The 16973-nt window shown below is 44.9% G+C and overlaps 1 protein-coding gene across 1 annotated transcript in view; it reads right to left on the reverse strand.

Moving 5' to 3' along the window:
* VOPP1 (VOPP1 WW domain binding protein) overlaps positions 1-15176 on the reverse strand; it is a 110729-nt gene extending 95553 nt beyond the window's left edge. The window contains exon 1 of the mRNA XM_078442595.2: positions 14901-15176. Within this exon, the coding sequence (XP_078298721.1) occupies positions 14901-14954 (54 nt within the window). The 5' untranslated portion in view covers positions 14955-15176. The remainder of the gene's footprint in view (positions 1-14900) is intronic.
* Positions 15177-16973: the final 1797 nt, after the last annotated feature.

The following is a 16973-nucleotide window of genomic DNA, read 5'->3' on the forward strand; positions in this document are numbered from 1 at the left end:
TACCTATCCTTCTCAAGCTATTCCAAGAAATAGAAAGGGAAGGAAAACTTCCAGACTCATTCTATGAAGCCAGTATTACTTTGATTCCTAAACCAGACAGAGACCCAGTAAAAAAAGAGAACTACAGGCCAATATCCCTGATAAATAGGGATGCAAAAATTCTCAGTAAGATACTAGCAAATCGAATTCAACAGCATATAAAAAGAATTATTCACCATGATCAAGTGGGATTCATTCCTGGGATGCAGGGCTGGTTCAACATTCGCAAATCAATCAATGTGATACATCACATTAATAAAAGAAAAGATAAGAACCATATGATCCTGTCAATTGATGCAGAAAAGGCCTTTGACAAAATTCAGCATCTTTCTTAATAAAAACTGTCGAGAAAGCCGGGATACAAGGAACATACTTAAAGATCATAAAAGCCATTTATGAAAAGCCCACAGCTAACATCTTCCTCAATGGGGAAAAACTGAGAGCTTTTTCCCTGAGATCAGGAACACGACAGGGATGTCCACTCTCACCGCTGTTGTTTAACATAGGGTTGGAAGTTCTAGCATCAGCAATCAGACAACAAAAGGAAATCAAAGGCATCAAAATTGGCAAAGATGAAGTGAAGCTTTCACTTTTTGCAGATGACATGATATTATACATGGAAAATCCGATAGATTCCACCAAAAGTCTGCTAGAACTGATACATGAATTCAGCAAAGTTGCAGGATACAAAATCAATGTACAGAAATCAGTTGCATTCTTATACACTAACAATGAAGCAACAGAAAGACAAATAAAGAAACTGATCCCATTCACAATTGCACCAAGAAGCATAAAATACCTAGGAATAAATCTAACCAAAGATGTAAAAGATCTATATGCTGAAAACTATAGAAAGCTCATGAAGGAAATTGAAGAAGATATAAAGAAATGGAAAAACATTCCATGCTCATGGATTGGAAGAATAAATATTGTCAAAATGTCAATACGACCCAAAGCTATCTACACATTCAATGCAATCCCAATCAAAATTGCACCAGCATTCTTCTCGAAACTAGAACAAGCAATCCTAAAATTTGTCTGGAACCAGAGAAGACCCCGAATAGCCAAAGTAATCTTGAAGAAGAAGACCAAAGCAGGAGGCATCACAATCCCAGACTTTAGCCTCTACTACAAAGCTGTAATCATCAAGACAGCATGGTATTGGGACAAAAACAGACACATAGACCAATGGAATAAAATAGAAACCCCAGAACTAGACCCACAAACGTATGGACAACTAATCTTTGACAAAGCAGGAAAGAATATCCTGGAAAAAAGACAGTCTCTTTAACAAATGGTGCTGGGAGAACTGGACAGCAACATGCAGAAGTTTGAAACTAGACCACTTTCTCACACCAATCACAAAAATAAACTCAAAATGGATGAGGGACCTGAATGTGAGACAGGAAACCATCAAAACCCTAGAGGAAAAAGCAGGAAACGACCTCTCTGACCTCAGCCGTAGCAATTTCTTACTTGACACATCTCAAAGGCAAGGGAATTAAAAGCAAAAATGAACTACTGGGACCTTATGAAGATAAAAAGCTTCTGCACAGCAAAGGAAACAACCAACAAAACTGAAAGGCAACCAACAGAATGGGAAAAGATATTTGCAAATGACATATCGGAAAAGGGCTAGTATCCAAAATCTATAAAGAGCTCACCAAATTCCACACCTGAAAAACAAATAACCCAGTGAAGAAATGGGCAGAAAACATGAATAGACACTTCTCTAAAGAAGACATCAGGATGACCAACAGGCACATGAAAAGATGCTCAATGTCGCTCCTCATCAGGGAAATACAAATCAAAACCACACTCAGATATCACCTCACACCAGACAGAGTGGCCAAAATGAACAAATCAGGAGACTATAGATGCTGGAGAGGATGTGGAGAAACGGGAACCCTCTTGCACTGTTGGTGGGAATGCAAACTGCTGCAGCCACTCTGGAAAACAGTGTGGAGGTTCCTCAAAAAATTAAAAATAGAACTACCCTATGACCCAGCAATAGCACTGCTAGGAATTTACCCAAGGGATACAGGAGTACTGATGCATAGTGGCACTTGTACCCCAATGTTTACAGCAGCACTCTCAACAATAGGCAAATTATGGAAAGAGCCTAAATGTCCATCAACTGATGAATGGATAAAGAAATTGTGGTTTATATACACAATGGAATACTACGTGGCAATGAGAAAGAATGAAATACGGCCCTTTGTAGCAACATGGATGGAACTGGAGAGTGTTATGCTAAGTGAAATAAGCCATACAAAGAAAGACAGATACCATATGGTTTCACTCTTCTGTGGATCCTGAGAAACTTAACAGAAACCCATGGGGGAGGGGAAGGAAAAAAAAAAAAAGAGGTTAGAGTGGAAGCGAGCCAAAGCATAAGAGACTGTTAAAAACTGAGAACAAACTGAGGGCTGATAGGGGGTGGGAGGGAGGGGAGGGTGGGTGATGGGTATTGAGGAGGGCACCTTTTGGGATGAGCACTGGGTGTTGTATGGAAACCAATTTGACAATAAACTTCATATATTGAAAAATAAAATAAAATAAAATACCAAAAAAAAAGTGGTTTGGAAATGTAAAAAAAAAAAAAAAAAAAAAATCAAAAAATCACAAAGGAAGACCACAAGAAAGGAAGAAAGGAATGAAGGAACTATGAAAAAATTTAGAAAACAATGAACAAGATGGCAAGAGAAAGTTCTTATCTATCAATAACAACTTTAAATGTGAATGGACTAAATTCTCCAAATAAAAAAAAAGCACAGAGTGGCTGAATATATTAAAAAAAAAAAAAGAAAAGACCCAACTATATGCTTCATACAAGAGACTCACTTCAGCTTTGAAGGCACACATAGGTTCAAAGTAAAGGGATGGAAAAAGATATTCCATGCAAATGGTAACCAAAAGAGAGCAGGGCTGGCTATGCATATATATATATATATATATATATATATATATATATATATGCTTATATCAAACAAATTATACTTTCTTTCTACACTATACTATACTTTCTATACTATACTTTCTCAAAAGAGAAAGAAGGTCATCAAATAATGATAAAAGGGTCAATTCAATGTATAACAGTTATAAATATACTAGCACTCAACATCAAAACATGTAAATGTATAAAGAAAACATTGACAGATCTGAAGGAGAAAAATATATGGCATACAATAATACTAGGCGACTCCACTCCATAATATATAGATCACACAGAGGGTATCCATAAAGAAACAGCAGAAGTGAACAACACTATAGACCAAATGGACCTAACAGGCATAGATAGAAGTTCCCACAAGCAGCAGAATAGACATTCTCTCAAGTGCACATGGAACATTTTGCAAGATAGATTCATGTTAGTTCACGACACAAGCCTCAAGAAATTCAAGCAAATAAAAATAATTCCAAGGTTAGACTTAAATGGAAGACCTGAAACTGCAAAATTCCTAGAAGAAAACATAAGGGGAAAGCTCCTTTTTACTGGTCTTGGCAAAGACTTTTTTTAATATGACACCAAGAGAAGAGCACAGGCAACAAAAGCAAAAGTAAACAAGGGGGACTATGTCTAACTAAAAAACAAAAACAAAAACAAAAACAAAACTTCTGTGCAGCAAAGGAAACAATAACCTGAAAAGGCAACCTATGGGATGGCAGAAAATAGTTGCAAACCATATTATCTGATAAGAGGTTAATAGGTAAAATATACAAGGAAATCATACAATTCAATAGCAAAGAAGCAAGTAACCCAATTGAAACATAGGCAAAGTACCTGAATAGATATTTTTCCAAAGAAGACATACTAATGGCCAACAGGTAAATGAAAAAAGGCTCAACATCACTAATCTTCAGGGAAAGGCAAATCAAAACCACAATGAGATGTCATCTTAAACCTGTTAGGATGGCTAGTATCAAAAAACACAATAGATAACAACTGTTGGCAAGTATATGAAGTAAAGGGAGCTGCGGGGTGCCTGCATGGCTCAGTCGGTTAGGCATCTGACTTCGGCTCAGGTCATGATCTCACAGTCCTGTGGGTTCAAGCCCCATGTTGGGCTCTGTGCTGACAGCTCGGAGCCTGGAGCTTGCTTCGGATTCTGTGTCTCTCTCTCTCTGACCCTTCCCAGCTCATGCTCTGTCTCTCTGTCTCTCTCTCTGTCTCTCTCTCTCTCTCAAAAAAAAAAAAAAACTTAAAAAAAAAAGAGAACAGCTGTACACTCTTGGTGGGAATATAAATTGGTACACCCATTAGGGAAAATGCTAGGGAGCTTCCTCAAAACCTTAAAAAAGAGAACTGCTATGTGATCCAGTGATCTCGCTTCTGGGTATATATCCAAAAGAAATAAAATCACTGTTTTGGAAAGATGTCTGAACCCTCATGTTCATGGCAGCATTACTCACAATAGCTAAGGAAACAACCAAAGTGTCAATGCATGAATGTATATTTACAAAGTTATATGGAAAAAATATAACACTATCCCTGCTTTAAAAAGAAAGGGATTCAGCCATTTTCACAACATGAATGAACCTGGAGGACATTATACTAATTGAAATAAGCCAGACACGTGAAAAAATATGACAGTATTCCATTTATATATGGAATCTTAAAAAATCAAACTCATGAAAGCAGAGAATAGAACAGTAGTCATCAAGATTGGGAGAAGAGGAACATGAGGAAATATTATTCAAAGGGTACAAATATTCAGGGCAGAATGAATAAGGTCTGGACGGCCACAGTACAGCATGGTGACTACAGTTAATGAAACTGTATCGTAGACATGAAATTTGCTGAGAGAGTTGATCTGAAGAGTTCTCACCACACATACACAAAGGATAATTATGTGAGGTGACGGATACATTAATTAGCTTGACGGTAGTAATGTTGTCATAATGCATACATATATCGAAATATCACATCATACACCTTAAACACATAAAACTTATTTGGCAAGTGTACCTTAGTAAAGCTGGAAACAAAAGGGAATAAAGAAAAGAGAGAGAAAGAAAAGAGAATAAAGATAAAACTTACAAGTATCAGTTTTAAGAACCAGTTTTTGACACATACTAAGCAAACTAGTAACTGCTAGTTATCACATCATCACCAGCATCTTATCTATTTGTCTATTTATTTTTATTTTCAAGTTTTTATTTAAATTCCAGTTGGTTAACATATAGTGTAATCTTAGTTGCAAGAGTACACTTTAGTGATTCATCACTTACATATAACACCTAATGCTCATCAAAACAAGTGCCCTCCTTAATGCCCATCACCCATCTAACCCATGCTCCCATTCAACTCCCCTCCAGCAGCCCTCACTTTGTTCTCTATAAGTAAGGAGGCTGTTCCATGGTTTGCCCCCTTTTTTCCATGTGTTCATCTGTTTTGTTTCTTAAATTCCACATGAGTGAAATCATATGGGATTTGTCTTTCTCGGACTTATTTTGCTTAGCATAATACATTCTAATTCCATCCACTTCATTGCAAATGGCAAGATTTCACTTTTCTTGATGGCTGAGTAATATTCCATTGTATCTGTCTGTGTGTATGTGTATGTGTTTGTGTGTGTGTACATAGATATACATCCGTATCTTCTTTACCCATTCATGAGTCGATGGACTTGTGGGCTCTTCCCGTAATTTAGCTATTATTCATAATGCTGCTATTAACATTGGGGTGCATATATCCCTTCAAATCAGTATTTTGTGTCCTTTGGATAAATACCTAGTAGTGCAATTGGTACATCATAGGGTAATTCTATTTTTAACTTTTCGAGGAATCGCCATACTGGTTTTCAGAGTGGCTGTACCAGTTTGCATTCCCACCAACAGGGTAAGTGGGTTTCCCTTTCTCTGCATCCTCACCAATATCTGTTGTTACCTATGCTGTTAATTTGAGCCATTCTGACAGGTATGTGGTGATACCTAAATGTAGTTTGTTTTGTTTTGTTTTGTTTTTAAATAGGCTCCACACCCACCATGAAACCCAACATGGGGCTAAAACTCACCACCCTGAGATCAAGAGCTGAGCTAAGATCAAGAGTCAGACTGTTTTGTCTGTGCTATCAGCTAGGGCCTGCTTTGGATCCTATGCCCCCCCTCTCTGCCCCTCCCCCACTTATTCCCTCTCTTTCTATCTCTCTCAAAAAATGAATAAACTTCGAAGAGTTAAAAGAAAGAAACATTCATTCTAAATCTCAACCATGGATGCTCTGCGATGCACAGGTATACAGCTTCCAAGTGGTCCTTCCCACAACAGCTCTCTTAGACCTTTGCCATTGCTTCAAGTTCAGACCCTTTCCAACTCACCCCCATGGCTTACTTTAATAAAAACCAAAACAATACAAAGGGGAAAAAAAAGGTTTCTCGCCACAGTTGCCCCAACCTATTTCCACTAAACCTAAAATATATCTGCACCTTCCCTCCTACCCACCTCCTCATTTCCCAACTCAAACCACATTCTCTCCCCTGAGGCTAACATCTATATCCAACTCCTGTTTCCATTCCCCCCTCCATCTGCTAAGCTTTTCTGCACCAAGGTCCTCTAGGTTAAGGTCTAAGAGGTTCACACACCACAAAGAGGCCATTAAAATACCTGAGCTAGGAGGTCCTCAACGTGGTTTGCCCAGGTCTGGCACTTAAGTCATACCTGAGGGAACAGTCAGCATCCTCTTCCCAGACATCAGTCACCTGAGCATCTACAAGTATGGTGGGAGTTCAAATGGCAAAGGAAGAGAGGAGGGAAACAAGCAGAGATCATGTGGTACTTTCAGGGACCTGCAGCATCCAGGTTAGTCGCTGACTAAAGACTGCCAAGTCTTCATCCCCTCAGAGCCACTGTGCATCTGTCAAGAAATAAACACCCCAGAGGGCCTGCCTAGAGACAAGTTCACAATCTGTTGATCCAGCCTACACAAAGAGTTAAGGTTCAAGTGGGGGACTTTCCCATGGCCTCCCACAACACTAAGGCACTTCTCCTTTTACAAGTGAATCAACTGAGTCAATGAGAGCTTCAGTAATTTCCTCAAAGACTCCCAGCCAAGGCACACAAAGTGGAGATTCTATAACACATGGTCATGTCATCATCTGCTAACATCCATATGTTCATGTCCCCTCAAAATCCATAGATTGGAATCCTAATGCCTGATGTGATGGTATTAGCGGGTGGGGCCTCTGGAAGTTGATTAGATCATGAGGTCCTCATGAATGGGATTAGTGCTCTTGTAAAAGAGACGCCACAGAGACCCCTTGCTCCTTCTACCAAGGGAGGACACAGCCAGAAGGTGTTTGGCTATGAATCAGGAAGATGGCCCTCATAGGACTCAGCCATGCTGAGGCCTTGGTCTTAGACTTCCCGGCCCTCAGAGCCATAAGAAAGAAATTTCTGTGTTCAATTTTGTTAGAGCAGGCCGAATGGTCTGAGACACCACCCAAACAGATGTTGACAAGTTTAACAAGATGAGATAAAGAATGTTAATGTGAGTTGAGTTACAATAAATATATAGACCTCAATTTCAGTCTTAAAAAATATAAATTATAGTATACATCTCCACAACTGTTGTGAGGACTTGTGGGTTATCAGGAGCCCTTGTCAAAAAGATTTCAATGTCACTGAAAACTCAATGTGAATCTCTTGGCTTATCTTATCTGCATATGACAAGGTCCACAGGAGGGTTCTGATAGAGCCAGTCAGATCACGCCTATAGAACAGAGTGTCCTGAATGTTCAAATAAGACATAATGGGAAGACATAGGAGGCAAGCCAAAGGCTTCATGGCAAAACATACTTACCACTGAACTCATTCTTGCTTAGCAGTGCACCAACAACCCAGCCCACTTAACTAAAGCAGCTCTGGAATCAATCTTTGATGACAGGATCATAGGAAAGTACAACACAGATACCACACAAATGGACAGCAAAATGATCTCGCAGGTCTCACAAAGATGCAGTACCTAATGAAGCCTATGAAAGGGACAAAGAATCTGGCAGTTTAGCCACAATAATGACCCAACAGATGCTCAAAGGAGAATGGTAGGAATAAAACACAACAAGAGAAGCTAGAAGTGGACGTTGTGGGTGGAGGGTTGGTTACTAGAGCAAATAATTTTGAAAAAGAAAAAAATTTACTATGATCATTCCTCTGACTTTCAATGTCAAGTGAAGACTTGAATATTATTCATCACATATTTTTGTCACAAAAACTAATCTCTTCCCCCACCCCTAAAATTCTAAAAAATTCTAAAATTCTAAAAATGAATACTTAGATAAAATTCACTTATTTAAATTTTTTTTTTTAATTTTAGAGAGAAAGAGATTGCACAAGCAAGGGAGAGGGGAAGAGGGAAAGACAGAGAGAATCTTAAGCAGGCTCTATGTGGAGCCTGAGGCAGGGCTCGATCTCAGGACCCTGGGATGCTGACCTGAGCCAAAATCAAGAGTCAGATGCTCAACTGACTGAGTCACCCAAGCACCCCTAACTTATTTTTAAAATTTGGACTTTGTTTTTCCCCCACTATTAACTACAAAATTCTGGTCCTTAAGTGGATTTACTTTGGGGGCACCTGGCTGTATCAGTCAGTTAAGTATCGGACTTCGGTTCAGGTCATGATCTCACGGTCCGTTGAGTTCGCGCCCTGCATCAGGCTCTGTGCTGACAGCTCGGAGCCTGCAGCCTTCTTTGGATTCCTGTCTCTCTCTTCTCTCTGCTCCTCCCCTGCTCATGCTCCATCTCTGTCTCTCTCTCAAAAATAAACATTATTTTTTTTAAAAAAAAACACTGGATTCACTTTGAGTGGACTTTTCCTAGGACCAACTATTTTCACAGTTTGACAGACTTTTCAAAGGGCAGCTGTGAGGACCATGAGAGGACTCAAAAGCACATCCTGGGAGAAATGACAGAAGGAAATGAACCTTGAGAAGAACACACTGGGGACTATAATAGCTGTGTTCAAATGCTGAGGGGCTGACATTGTGATTCTATTTCTTCTGAAAAGCCCAAGAATGCAGAACTAGAGCCAGGTTAAAAATAATGTAGACATTTCTCCTCAATATAACAGAAAACTTTAACAATTAAGTTGCCCAAAAAGTGGGTGCATTGTTTCCATTACTGCCGGTGTCCAAATAGGTTACAGCTAAGGAAGTAAAGGTTAGTACAGCACTCCATGCTTCAGAGTCCACAGCTAATCAATGACCTTCCGCTCTCCTACCTTACACCTATTCAGTTCCTTCACCCAAGGTCATTACTCAAGGATCTATTAACTCATTCAAATATTTACTGAGTCCTACTCTATGGCAGGTACTATTCTAGGAGCTAGAGATATTTCAGTCAACAAAATGGAGAAAACCTTTGCCCCTCTAAAGTTAATTGCATCAGATTTTGAAAGTAACAGATACACAGGAAGGAGGGAATTGGTCTGAGCAAGGGGTCTGGGAGGAGAATGGGTTGGAATTTTACATAGGGTGATCAAGATAGGCTTCCTGAAGGGTGGCATTTGAGAGGCCTCATCAACAGATGATTAATGTGAATTCTAGAAACATTACTTGTCATCCCATGGCTAGATAATCAAGTGACCACTAGCCCAATCAATAGACTTCTAGAGTCACTTCCCCCCAGCTGGCCTTATAGCTGTGCACAAGCCAAAAGAAAGCAAGGGCCAGTTAGAGCCCCAAGTCTGGTCCCAAGGCCCCTGGCCCTCCTCACATACCTGGAGACAGGTTTTCCCTGCTTCAGAACAAGGCCTTACCACTGGGTTCAACTGCCATCCACCAGCTCCCAGCCACCTATGGAGCTTCCAGTGATAACAAACTCCCTACAGTCCTCTTTTTCATTGAAATCCCATGTTGCCCAGATTGCCACTCTACAGAGTGGCCAGTTGCCACTCTACAGAGTGGGAGGGCTGAAAAGGTTTATTTCAGAAAATTGGCATCCAAGGGCTGCCACAATTGTTGGCATCCCAGGGCACAAGAAGTATTTGGCAAAAAAACAAAAACACACTTAAACATGACTTGGTTCTAATTTCTAGACTCCCAGACATCAAAATACACAGAACTTTAGGAAACTACTTAGTAATCCTCTTATTTTCCTTAGTTTCAAAAAACAACATTCACTTTCCAACACTCTCTGGAAGTTTCAAGCCTAAGAAGGGTTGTCCTTTTGTGGGAACAACTTTCAAACACATGGGAGCCTCACTTAAAGGTTTCCAGTTTGGGATCCAGGGCAGAATCAGAAAGATACTGATGCCACTCCCTTCAGGAAAGTAACCCAGTAGTTGGGGCGCCTGGATAGCTCTGTTGGTTAAGCCAGCCTCTGACTTCAGCTCAGGTCATGACCTCATGGTTTGTGGGTTCAAGCCCCCTGTCAGGCTCTGTGCTAACAGCTCAGAGCCTGGGGCCTGCTTCAGATGCTGTGTGTCTATCTCTCCATCTCTGGCCCTCCCCCACTGGCTTTCTCTCTCTTCCTGTCTCTCACTCTCTCTCCCAAAAATGAACATTAAAAAAACAGCTAACAGGGCAGAGCTTGCTTGGGATTCTCTATCTCCCTCTCTCCTGCACTAACCCTGCTCACAGGCACACACATGCTCTCTCTCTCTCTCTCAAAACAAATAAAAAAGCCTAAAATAATAATAATAATAATATAACCCAGTAGAGTTCATTACTCATCCAGTGAATGAATGGATGTGACAGAATGGATGTGACAGAATGCCTAGCACCTACCCTGGGGAAAGTTATATTAATTTTTCTTTTTAATTTTCTTAAATGTTTATTAATTTTTGAGAGAGAGAGAGAGAGAGAGAGAGAAAGCCAGTGGAGAAGGGGCAGAGAGGGAGAGAGACACACACAGAATCTGAAAGCAGACTCCAGGTTCTGAGCTGTTGTCGCAGAGCCCAGCGCAGGGCTGGAAATCAGGAACCACGAGATCATGACCTGAGCCCAAGTCGGAAGCTGAACCCACTGAGCCACCCAGGCGCCCCAGGAAGTTTCCATTCAGGAGTCCACTCCATCCATCCACGCCCATTTCCGCAAGGCCAGAGCCCTTACAACACATACTATAAGAAGGATGCTATACAACTGTCCACAACCTGCCCTCTGTCTTCCAAAGAGGCTGCCCTGATGATATCTAGCAAAGAGGGCGCTCTGATCAAAAGCCCCACGGATAAAGGTCATGCCTGCATACCCTTAGGGCCTGATGACTCCCCAGGTTCCACTTGCAGCACACTTTGTCCCATGGGAAACGTCGTGGCTTTGGGTTCCAAGGTGCCCTGCAGCTGAGTGCAGGCCACCGGGAACGACCTCACCACAGCTACCTACCCTACCTACCAGGAGACAGCTTCGCACCCTTCACCCTTCCTGCAGGCACTGTGCTCAGGGTCTCGGACGAGCCAGGGCGCAGGACACAAGCAGAGAACGTTAGCATTTGAGGACGCAGAAACAGCTTTGGGGTTCCCCTACTGGGGGACAACGTTCACGGCCTGGGCACCTGAGACGTTGGTGACTGGTGCACGGGGCGACGGGGAATGCGGACCGCATGAAATGAGGGCCCTCGGCCGCTTCTTGTACAATTCAGAGGGGGAGCTCTGAGTTCACCCCAAAGCAAAGGTCACTTCAGTCACCAGCTCCCAAGAAGCCTCCCTGCGGAAGGGATGGTGCCATCAACAGCCTGTTCCTCCTTCCAGCCCTGCCTGGGTTTCAGGGGGAGCACAGCACTGGGGGGGGGGGGGGGAGGGTGGTCCTAGGAAGGTCCCGCTGACCCATGCCCCCCACTGTGCCGCCACACTCACTAAGAGCCCCACATGTCACTCTCCAAAGTCTCTCAGGCTGGATGTGAAATCATAGGGTTCCCCACAGAAAGCATGACTCAGTCCCTAGAGCCTATTTTGCTGGATTCCCTGCTTCAGGGGACACGCACGTCTCCAAGCCCACCTCTGCTCTCAGGACATGCATGCTACGTGCAAATGCTTTCCCTGCCTCTCGACAGGCAGCAGTGGGAAAGCCAGCGGCGCAGCACGCTCACGTGGAGCCCGGCTGCCTGGCTTCATGCCTCGAGTCCTCCCGTTTCACAGCAGTGACCCCAGGCACACATTCTTTCACATCTTCCATTGGAAATACTAATGGGGACGAGAGTCCTTGCCGAGGTACTCTGTGTCAACAGCCAAGATCTCTAAAGTGCTCAGAACAGTGCCTGGAACAGGCTAAGTGCTCTACCAAGGTGGGATAAGACCAACGAAAACAAAAACGCATAGGCAGTCCTCTCGTGGCCAGCACCTAAGGGAACTGCTGGGGATGGTGAGGCAGGGGAGGTATCCCGTCCTTCCCCAGACAGTGTCCGGCTCCCCCTCCCTATTCAGGACTTCCCGCTGGCAAAAAGAAAACCTCCCTGCCTGATTCTGGGTGGTGCCGGCTAGGAACAGAGTGCCAGAACAGAGTGCTGCAGGGAGGGCCACAATGGAAGAACCACCTTATCCCAGGGGGTGCAGGATCCACTGCTCCACAAGTACCATGAAACCAGTGCAAGCAGAACAAAGAAACAAAGGCCACGAACCAGGCCAGGGTGCAGTGGACTGTGAGAGGCCACCAAAGATCTCCCTGGATACTTTGATGTGCTTCAGGTCAAGAGACTCTGCCTCCTCACATATATGGCAACCGGGACAGCACGTTTATGGAGGCGGTTCAAGACTTGAAAAGCATCAAAGGTACTCTGACAACAACCAATTTTAGATGAAATTCAGGGCAACTAATTTAAGAAGAAAATGTCTCAGATATCTAGCTCATGTATCAAATTCCATGCGATGGGTTGTGCAAAATATAATAATAATGGTAATAATGAAAATAATATATTAAAGATAATAATAATCTCCTTAATTCCTGACACAGACAACAGACTCACCAGGCAGCAAGAGGGAGAAGTGACTCAGAGCCCACCGGGTCCCTAGAAGCCAGTGCATGTGTACTTAAGCAGGCAGTGCTCCTCTCTCAGCCTCCTTTGGAAATGAGGTCTTGAGCAAACGCTCTTTCATTGCATGGGTTCTACCTCTGTCAGGTGTCCTCTGTCACCCCCCAGGGACAAAATAGATGCTTAGGAGCCTCAGCTGCTGAAAGTGGCCTACACCACACCATCTTACTGAAAACATAAAGTACCAGTCAGATTGATATGTAAGTTTGGGAAAGCCTCCGTTCTTAGACTTTTGCTTTCGGTAAGGTCACGGTGCTGCCTTCAGGATGTTTTCAGCCTTTGAGACAGGATTGGAAAACTCTGTTGAAATGAGAAATTCCAATGCAAGAAAACAGTGTCTTTGGAAAGAACTGGGTCCCTAACGCGGTCAGGACTCCATACAGGACATGGCACCGCAGACACTTATACAGACACACAAACACAAACCCCAACAACCTGACAGAGGTGGAACCCATGCAGTGAAAGAGCGTTTGCTCAAGACCTCATTTCCAAAGGAGGCTGAGAGAGGAGCACTGCCTGCTCAAGTACACATGCACTGGCTTCTAGGGACCCGGTGGGCTCTGAGTCACTTCTCCCTCTTGCTGCCTGGTGAGTCCCAGAGGAGATGTGATTCCTAAGGTCTGAAACTCTTGAAACGCGGAACGAATACAAGACAGGAGGTGCTCTTCGGAAACATGAAGCACCACGCCCCACGGATATGAAGAACAAAACCCACAAGTCTGCCTGGAACAAGGAGCTTTTCCACCCACCTTCCTCGAGAGAGTGCGAAGAAGACGTTCCCACCCAACATTTCCCAAAAAGATGACTTTGAACTCCATCCACAACACCCAGTTCTCTTCAGCACACATCTCCAAGTAGGAAAGAGTCTGGACCGCCCTCTAAAACACAGAAGGGCCACTTATTCCTGGCCCATTTGCTCAGAGTTCATTGATTGAATGCAAATGGCCTTCAGAAATGAAGAGCTCAACAGGGAGTTGCACTTCCCCTAATCCAGACTCCTACCCCAGAGTCCCATTGACTCCCATGATAGAGGACCCCCTTTAGCCAAAAGCGGGGTAGAATCTCCCCCTCCCCATCAGAGGGTGCAACTCCACCACCAGGGGCGGGGCGGGGCTGGGCGGGGCAGGGCAGCGGGTGTGGAGGGGGGAGGCAGGAGGCCTGTGTTCACCTGCTGCTTCCACTCTCAACCCCTTCAACACAGTCCCTGGCTGGCCTCCAGCAACTCAGGCCCACCACCCTGACTCTCCCTGGAATGTTTCTCTGGAATCTGAGGTCCCTGTGCTTCATTTTCACAGGCAGGAATGTTTCCTCCTGCTCTTGGCTGCGACGTCCCTGGCCCTGCCTTGACGTTTTCCCACAACCGCAGGTCTGCGTGTTCTCACCTCCACCCTCCAACCCACTGCACACAGCCGGCCTGACTCTGCGCCTGCGCAGCTCCTGGACCACCGCCCCCCCATCACCACTGGAGCCTAACCCCCCACTGGATCTGGGGCCCTCCTCCTGGAGGGAAAGGGCAGGGTGGGATGGCTACAATGCATAAAGGTCACTCCTGAGTCCTCCAGACCACCAGAGAAAGGAGAGCAACAAGAACCCCTGAGCACGAGGGAGGGGAGGTGGGGAAGGGCAGGCGGGGTCGGGTGGGAATGGAAGGGGAAGACAGAGAGGGGCAGGCGGAAACCCTGATGGGACCTTGTTACCAGGATCCCTACATACTCAGCCCTGGGACTTATGAAGGTACTGGAGAGAGGCTGTGGTTCTCAGCCCCTGGACCTTTAGGGTTCTCACAGATGGTCTTCAGGGGCATCTGGGCATCGCACCGCGCTCAGCCCCTGGCAGTGGTTGCACTCCAAGAGCCTATCCAAGAGGTGCCCCCGTGTAGCGCGGCCCCCACCTCAGCCCCTACCTCCAGGAGCAGCCCGAGCAGCAGGGCCGCCACCCTCCGGGGCTGGCGGCTCATGGCTCCGAGTCCTCTCTGGGTGTGTCCCGCTACCGGGTCGCAGGCGCCAGTCAGCAGCACGTCCCCCCGTGAGACGGTCAAGAGGGCAGGGAGGGCGTTAGTTCCCAGCAGGCCCAGGGTGGGTGGAGGTGGGGTCTCCGTGCGGCTTGAGGTCGCAGAGCCAGTACGCGGAGCACTTACAGCTCAGCCCTCGCTGCGCTCCGCCCCCGGCCTGGAAGCAAGCGCGCCCGCGTGCTCGCGCGCGCGCACGCGCGAGCACGCTCCTGGCACGCCCTCTTTGGCACGCACTCGTAGGCACCGGGATCCAAGCACAGGCAGGGGACACAGCTTAAGCCTGGAGACTGTATCAGGTTCTGTGTCTCCCTCTCTCTCTGCCCCTCTCCCCCATTCGCGTTCTGTCTCTCTCAAAAATAAATAAACATTAAGAAAAATTAAAAACAAAAAAGGTGAAACTTTGCGATGCTTTCCTCCTAGCCTGGTATCTCTCCTGTGTGTCCTCTACCTGGTTCTAGATGATGGCTGGTTGCTTCCAGGAATTGGTAATAGGGTAAGGGCTGGCTGGCCAGGCTGTTTCCCCGAGGAAAGACCATGAGAGCGCACAAATTTCTGAAAAAGTAACAAGGTGAAGACAACTCTAGTACAACAACTCTCACGGAGGATGTGACTGCCAGTTGCAAGAAATTCTCTGATCTGTTGTTTGGGACAGGACTAGACATGCCCCAGGCCTACTCAGCTGCCCCTGATGAGGGAAGATCCCAGAACCTGGGCTTTTGGGTTGTCACAGGAAGCAAATACACGAGCGACTGGGCTCGACCTGGAGTCCCCCGTGCAAAGCTCATCTCTCCTCGCATGGAGTCTGCCTGAATGATGGACATGGATTTCATTTATTCCACCAATATGTGTCTACACCTTCTTTCAGTTGAGTATTCTTGTGGTCCTTGGGGATAATAGCAGTGAACAAAACAGACATAGTAGCTTACCCTCTAGCTTGAAGTGTAGACTTCAATCCAGTGAGGGAGGAGTGATGGATAATTAGAATAAAGAAATGAACGTATGTCAAGTTGTAACTGGCCAGGAAGAAAAATAAATTGCATGAAACATTTAGTAGGTATGGCAGGTGTCACTGGGAATAGGAGAGGCAGGCCAGGTCTCTATGGCAAATTGTCAGCAGCAGAGACCTAAAGGGAAGCAGGACAACGGAACAGCACTATTAGGTAAAGGCCCTAAGTTACAAGCAGCCAGGGCCCTGGGAACTTTCAAATAGGATCAGTGCAGTGAGGCCCTGTGCTCCTCTCTACATGTGGTAGAACTCGAATTCAAAGACAAAATAGGACCCGCAATCTGTGGCAATTATTTGCTCAGGAAACCAACCTGTTATCTACAATGGCCAGGCTACTATCTGGAAGTCAGACTGGCAGAAGCTTGTATACATTGTGTCCCCACTTTCAATTTAGAATCAACTGGAGAAAGCCACTTATACTCCCCTAATCCATCCCATAGTATGACCCACCTCTAGTTACCTCACCTACAGTTTCTCCATGACAACAGCCTCCACTTAAGTCGGGGCATCCTAGAAGCCTTCCCTTTTTTTCTGCCTTGAAGCTTTCCTATTCCTCTGCCTGACTTGGAGTCTCTGCCAAATACGAGAGATCACGGCAGACTCCCTTGCTGTCCCAAGCACCGAGTCCATAGCCTTTGCCTGTTCTCATGTGCTTAGTCTTTGTTGATTTCCCTTGCAGACTGGAGGAGTCATGCCTTATAGAAATAAGAGTGGACTTACTCCTGGCCTTGCCACACCTTCCCTATTTCCAGCTGTCTAATTTCCACTTTTAAGCAAACAGACGGCAACACGAGAATCTAAGGTCTATGCTGGGGTGACCACCTAAAGGTCCTTACTTGTCGACTTTGTAAGGAGGCTAGTCTGTTACTGAGGTGAGGGTGTTGGAGTAAAAGAAAGGGGAGGGGCTGACTCAGAAAACCACTCAGAACCCCAGAGTGGGTGTGGAGATTATTATGATC

This window comes from Panthera onca, chromosome A2 (assembly GCF_046562875.1).
Source record: "Panthera onca isolate mPanOnc1 chromosome A2, mPanOnc1 haplotype 2, whole genome shotgun sequence".
NCBI classification, from domain to species: Eukaryota; Metazoa; Chordata; class Mammalia; order Carnivora; family Felidae; genus Panthera; species Panthera onca.